We start from the raw sequence: 7383 nt of genomic DNA, 5'->3' as shown, positions 1-7383 counted from the left end.
TATATATATAATAATAAAATCTTCATTCTTTTATAATTATATACAATTATAATTTATATATAATATATTTTAAATTATATAAAAACTGTACATGATGGAGAGGTTTTAATTCTACTTATCAAATTAACATTTTTTGCAAATCAGCAAAATGTTTTTGCAAGGTTTCAGTGTAGAAAACATGTCTTGATGAATGTTTAACTAGATTTTTATTATGTATTAGCTTGTATTTAATTGGCAATAATGGCTGTTTGACTAAAATAAAGTTTCCCCTGAAAAATATATTATAATATAACATTTAACAATGCACAATTTAAAATAATGTCATAACACAACACGTGACCTAACACGTAACCTAACGTGCAAGGTGCGCCGCAACGCAACACAACATATAACATCCAAACAAGATTTTAGGAGAAAGAGGGTTGTACCTGTAGCAGTAGCGGGATGAAGGTCTCAATCTCCAGGATTTGAGCTGCCTCCTCCATCAGGATATTATCATACTAGAGAATGATCAAGTATGTGAATATTGAGGCAGCGAACATTAATGTAAGTGTAGACTAAGAGATTCATTTCAGTGAATCAGTTCATTCAGACCATTTTAAACAAACACTGATTCTCATTTGTTGTGATCTGCACTACATCAAAGGTTTGGACACATATTTCTTCCACATATTTCATAATAGCAGTAAAGCAAAAAAAAAAACCCTTGAAAAAAAAAAAAAAAACCTTGAAAAAAAAATATATCTAATTATCATAAATGGGAAAGTGCTGACGTCCTCTATGACACTGATACCTTGAAGCCCAGCTCCACCAGGTCGTGGCGTTTGAGGGCGGCGTGTGTGCAGGTCATGGCGATGATCTTGGCCTCTTTCACCAGCAGGTATTTGGATCGGTCCAGTCCGCTGCGCAACAGCTCAAACGCCCTGAACTCCTGCAGAAGAGAAGATGCGTTTATGATCACCTCACTGCTAAAACCACACAAACACTGGTAAAACCAAACATCATAAAATGTTGTTTTAGCTCCTCTAAAAATCATTATAAAAAAAAAAAAAAAAAAAAAAAAAAAAAACTGTATATACCAGTCACAGTCTGGAGTAAAAACTGCAGGCAATGACTCCATCAAAAAAATGTGAAAGGTAAAACATCCATTCATACAGCTGACATATTGAGTGTTTCTGACACCTTTCCCTGCAGAATGATCATTTCTAGCAGCAGGAAAACTGATTTTAGCAACAAACAAAAAAACAGCGCACTTTTAATTAGACGGTCCAAATTGAGCAAAAACATGCCATTTGGTGCAATTATCGTGATTTATTAAGATGAAATTGTGATGCTTGTAATGCAAATCAATGTATTTATAAGCGTATAGCAGATACTTACATAAAATGATATAAATATCAGTCATCACTCTGTATCTCCAATAATATGTCTTTTTTTTTAGCAAAGAAATCTGCATATCAAATATGACACAGTAGGCCTTATAGGGTTAAATGTGAGAGTCACCACAATATTTTAAATGACTATGAATTTCACAAGGTGAGGTTGGTGTTTAAATATCTAGCGGAGGAGATTGTGTTTCTTTCTACTTCCTGTCATTTGTCAGAAACAGCATCTCTGGTTTCCTCTCAGCATGGGCGGCACACGCAGAAATTAAGTATCCGTTTCTGTTCAATCTGTGCAGTGAAGAGAGGTTAACCCAGCTGGATATTTTCAGGACTGCATCCACTGGGAAATGAATATTTGATGCCCTTCTGAATTAATATTAATCCCATCAAAGCATTCAATTTTGATGAGGCCACTATTCAACCCTGAGTCTTCAGCAGTGACGTTTGAGAGACAGCGATGCTCAAGCAGACAGACCCAAACACAGACACACTACGGCTCTGACGCACAACTTTATTACAGGAGCGTGTCTTTGTTGTCAGCAGATGAACACAAAGGATGAAAGGATGAGAAATCAGCATCAAAGAAAGGGGCTTGCCAGAATAATGGGCTTTAGAAAGAGAGGAGGGAGATTATTATTGATGGGTTTCTCTTCATGGATGAACAGACTATAACAAGCTCTGATCAGAGCACACACGTGCAAACGATAGTGGACTTTACCGATACCGATAGCTAGGTTGGACCACTCTGGCCGATACCGATTAATCAAGCGATGGATACTGAACGAAAACTAAAATAATGCTTTACAATTACTATTAGCTATTAATAGAAAGTACTGAACCATACTTTGTAAATGAAAAAAAAAAATGTAATTATTATATTGATCATAAAGTTAGTTAATAGTTTATTAACTAATGTTAACAGAATCTTAATGTTACAAAAGGACTCTAATTGTAAAGCGTTACCATTTAATTTCAGCAGTCATGCTTAGAGATGGCCAACTTTAAATATCTACACAAAGGCCATAGCATTTAAATTAGCCTACATAAATATGGATATTGCATGTATACTCTCACACTTTATTTGCTTCTGTTTTAGAACACTTGATAATTATCTTATCAAATTAACAAAACATGTTAGTCACACACTGGGCAAAAGAGCAGCACTGCGTCTAGGAGATCAGGCGCATTGCGTTCAATTCAAAACGGTTTATTTAATCACTACATGGACATAGGTTTACTTCAAGAATGAACAATGCGGCATAGATGAGTTTGAAGTGCAGTGTTTAAAAAATAAATGGCAAACGGAAAGAGAAAGCATGATATATATTATAGCTCTCTAAATGAAGCATACTTTATTAGAGCCACAGAAAGACAAACGTTTTGCTGAAAAATGCACAATACACAATTTTACAGCCTAGGGTGAAGTCATTATGTACATTAACAACGATTTGGGACAAATATGATGTAATTTAATGGAAAACTATGTGAATGGCGCTCTGTGGCACGGCAGGATTTTCTGTTGGCTGCATTTAAATCCGCGTCTGAGGTTTCCCGCTCTATGCAGCGCAGCCTCACGTGTCAAAACAAACAGCACGAGGTGTCAGTGACTTCTGCCTCTAGAGGCCGCTCTCGCACTGTATAATGACAGCAGACTCTTCTCAGCCGCTCCAGCAACGGATGCATCCCTGAAAAATATTGGCATGGATTTTTGCCGATAGTTCCAGCAATCAACTATCGGTGGCGATTAATCAGCAAAACCCCTCAATCAGTCGACCTCTACTGCAAACTATATGTGACCCTGGAGCACAAAACCTTAAGTCGCTTGGGTATATTTGTAGCAATAGCCAAAAAAACATTGTATGGGTCAAAATGATCGATTTTTCTTTTATGCCAAAAATCATTAGGATATTAAGTAAAGATCATTTTCCATGAAGATATTTTGTAAATTTCCTACTGTAAATATATCAAAACTTAATTTTTGATTAGTAATATGCATTGCTAAGAACTTAATTACTATCAGCCATGTTGGGCATTTTGAAACGTATTTTAAAAATGCATTGGCATACCATGATGAAACTAGAGGCACCATGGCTTATCTGAAAGGTCTGAAGTTTTGAACCACCAATTATTATTAATGTAGCCTATTTTCATGAGCCTGATCTCCTTTGTACTGGTCAATCACCCATAGTGCCACAGTCTGCCATAGTGCCTGTATGCCATTCAGATTTTCACCAAAAGCAGACTTTTTCAAACCTACTCCTACATTATCACATTTTCACCAATACTTTTTTTTGTAATTTATCGCATTTTCACTAAATTTGGGGTAGATTATCTTCAGATTATTATATTATTAAAAGACAGATTACAGAATTGACTGAAGTTTTAAAAAGTATTGGTATAACCAATTGTTTTTGTCAACAAATCTGATGGGAAAAAAAGACCACGCACATTGGCATGAAACTTTGCATGCAACAATTCACTGACAAACAATAGCAGTTTTGTGAGAGAGAAACCTATTAGTCAAAAGTAATGAGCAATTTTATTAAGATGTTTTTAAACTTTTTTGGGGGGGAGGTAAAATGATCACTGATGATGCAGTGTATTAAATATACTCGACCTGCTGCACTGTACTTGCCCAGTAACTGCTGCTTGCAACTATATATATTTTGGCTATTGCTACAAATACTGTATACCCCAGCGACTTAAGACTGCTTTTGTGCTCCAGGGTCACATATAAGATTTTTCCCACATTGTTTTTTATACTGTACTATTAGGCTATATCTTATCTATTTCAGATAAACCTGTCCCTACCTAAAAGGTGCTAAAAAAACAAAACACTGTTTTGTTGCTGTGCTTTTCTTTTTCTATACAGACTTATCTTTCCCAGAACAAGCAGCAAAGTGGACAAGACTTTATGCCGGCAGTAAAAGGTCTGACTGTGTGTTCGTTTGAGCAATTGTATTAAAAAAATATACCCTTAACAGGCCAAATACACATGGTCATACATATTAATGTGCAGTGGGGCAAAAAAGTATTTAGTCAGCCACCAGAGGGAGATTATCAGTGGTCTTGTATGTCTTCCATTTTCTAATAATTGCTCCCACAGTTGATTTCTTCACACCAAGCTGCTTACCTATTGTAGATTCAGTCTTCCCAGCCTGGTGCAGGTCTACAATTTTGTTTCTGGTGTCCTTTGACAGCTCTTTGGTCTTGGCCATGGTGGAGTTTGGAGTGTGACTGTTTGAGGTTGTGTTCAGGTGTCTTTTATACTGATAACGAGTTCAAACAGATGCCATTAATACAGGTAACGAGTGGAGGACAGAGGAGCCTCTTAAAGAAGAAGTTACAGGTCTGTGAGAGCCAGAAATCTTGCTTGTTTGTAGGTGACCAAATACTTATTTTACCGAGGAATTTACCAATTAATTCTTTAAAAATCCTACAATGTGATTTTCTGGATTTTTTTTTCTCATTTTGTCTCTCATAGTTGAGGTATACCTATGATGAAAATTACAGGCCTCTCTCATCTTTTTAAGTGGGAGAACTTGCACAATTGGTGGCTGACTAAATACTTTTTTTCCCCACTGTATATGTATAACGTTTACGTAAAAAAAATTTTATGACGTTTTTTTAAAGAAACATCTCTTTTGCTCACCAAGGCTGCATTTATTTGATCAAACACCGTAAAAATAGTGTTAAAATACTGTTTTCTGTGGGAATATCTTGTAAAATGTAATTTATTTCTGTGATCAAAGCTGAATTTTCAGCATCATTACTCCAGTCTTCAGCATCACATGATCTTCAGAAATCATTCTAAGATGCTGATTTACTGCTCAAGAAACATTTCTGATTATTATCAATGTTGAAAACAGGAAACTGTAACATTTGATTTTTCAGGATTCACAGATGAATAGAAAGTTCAAAATAACTTTTGATAAATATAATGTGTCCTTGCTGAAAAAAACTTGTTGACCCCAAACTTGAATGGTGGTCTTTATAAATGTACAGAGTAGGACAAAAATCTACCCTAATTTCAGCCCTACCTCCAGCTGGGTGAAGATCTTGCGGATGTGGCGATAGCAGCCCTCAGCGATGTCCATGTCGTCCTGATACGACTGGCCCTTAAACACCGGCTGAGGAGCGTTGGAGAAGTACTTATGGAAGGGGAAGTGTGATGCCACGTCCTCAGTCTTCACCTCTCGGCCGGGTTTTGGCTTCACTTTACTCATGTATTCCTCCCAGCGTGACATTACCTACAACAGCCGAGACAGACAGACAGATAGGATCAGCGCCTGGGGATTTCATGGGCAGAACTCATTAAGAGCACTTCACTGGACACACAGCCTCGTCACAATCCACACTTAATTAATGTTTGCCTGTAATCTGTGATCTGAGCTAATGGTCCGTACAGATCCCCCGAGGTGCTGATATGAATCTCCTGGCCACAGCGTGATGAATCAAACCGCAGCGAGAGATGAGAGCAAAACAAATGAAAGCAGACCTGTGTGAACCTCAGCTCAGATTCACATGTCAATGCTGCGCTCCAGACCAGCGGTTCTCATTAGTGATGCACCGAAATGCAATCAAAATTGAAAAGTTTTTATTTAGCCGGAAACCTAAAATAAAGTCATTTAATTCATCAAATTTAATAAAATCGACACTCAAATAAAAACTGAGTTGCATATTTATATAGCATTTAAATTGCACATGAAGCAGTTTTATATATAAACGTAGTAAATAAACTTCTACTTCAATTCGTTGCTGAAATAAACGTGTTTATACGGTGGTTGTAATTAGAGGTCGACCGATAGTGGATTTTGCCGATACCGATAGCTAGGTTGGACCACACTGGCCGATACCGATTAATCAACCGATAGTTTTAAAATTGATACTGAACAAAGACTAAAATAGTGCTTTATTAACAAAAACAGTACTGAACCATACTAGTAGTAAAAAAATAATAATAATAGTAATAGTAAATGTTGAAATTAACGCACTCTAACAAGGAACAATACTTACACAGCTTTCATTAATCTTAATGCTACAAATGGACTCTTATTTTAAAGTGTTACCATTTCATTTCAACTGTCATGCTTAAAGATGCACATCTTTAAATCTATACACAAAGGCTATAGCAGTGGTTCTCAACCCGCTGCCCACCATGCTGAACACAATTAAAAAAAATAACTTTGTTTTACAATTCATTTTAGTTTTTACATTAATTTAAAAATGTACTAAACAAATATAAGCTAGAATGTTTTTGTTATGTAAAATAATTTTGTTTTCATATATTATTTTCAGACATGAGCAGACCTGTACTCACGTAATTAACGTTACGCATTTAACGAACACTTACAAGCGCGCACTTTGGCAGAATTCAATTCAAACAGTCATCAGCAGCCATTCGTTCGGTAAAATTGAGCATCAGAATGGACAAATTTGTTATTAAGGGAGAAAAACGAAATGTGGAAAATGCCAGCGAAGGAACGCATACAAACAAGAGTAGTCGCAGCAGTGAAGGTAGAAGAGTGCTGGACTTTCGGCATCAACTTTCGGTTTGCCCCGCCACTCACTTGAAGATGTTCAGGCTAGAGCCCTGCACGGGCCTCAAATACATGACGTTCAGGCCCTAGCCCGGCCCTTGTCTGACAGCGTATCAGAATGACCGACCCGAGCCCGTCTTTTTTTCCCCCTTCTCCCAAAACAACTTATACTACTGTTTCAGCTATATTAAAATAGTGTACTAAATAAATATAAGCTATAGCCTAATGTTTTTATGTAAAATAATTTTGTTTTTCAGATATTATTTTCAGACATGAGCAGACCTGTACTCACGTAATTAACGTTAGGCATTTAACGAACACTCACAAGAGCGCACTTTAGCAGAATTCAATTCAAATAGTCATCAGCAGCCACTAGTTCAGTAAAATTGAGCATCAGAATGGACACATTTGTTATTAAGGGAGAAAAACGAAATGTGGAAAATGCCAGCGAAGGAACG

The 7383-nt window shown here is 36.7% G+C and overlaps 1 protein-coding gene across 4 annotated transcripts in view; it reads right to left on the bottom strand.

Annotated features, from left to right (window-relative positions):
* aqr (aquarius intron-binding spliceosomal factor) overlaps positions 1-7383 on the bottom strand; it is a 75247-nt gene that overhangs the window by 16110 nt on the left and 51754 nt on the right. For all 4 annotated transcript variants that reach the window (XM_016480456.1, XM_016480457.1, XM_016480459.1 and 1 more), the window contains 3 exons: positions 5426-5635; positions 794-931; positions 429-500 (listed from right to left, as the gene is read on the bottom strand). In XM_016480456.1, coding sequence (XP_016335942.1) covers positions 429-500; positions 794-931; positions 5426-5635 — 420 coding nt within the window. The remainder of the gene's footprint in view (positions 1-428; positions 501-793; positions 932-5425; positions 5636-7383) is intronic.

The sequence above is a fragment of the Sinocyclocheilus anshuiensis genome, unplaced genomic scaffold, assembly GCF_001515605.1.
Source record: "Sinocyclocheilus anshuiensis isolate Anshui unplaced genomic scaffold, SAMN03320099.WGS_v1.1 scaffold161, whole genome shotgun sequence".
In the NCBI taxonomy this organism is placed as follows: domain Eukaryota; kingdom Metazoa; phylum Chordata; class Actinopteri; order Cypriniformes; family Cyprinidae; genus Sinocyclocheilus; species Sinocyclocheilus anshuiensis.
This window is presented reverse-complemented; position numbering and strand designations above follow the sequence as displayed.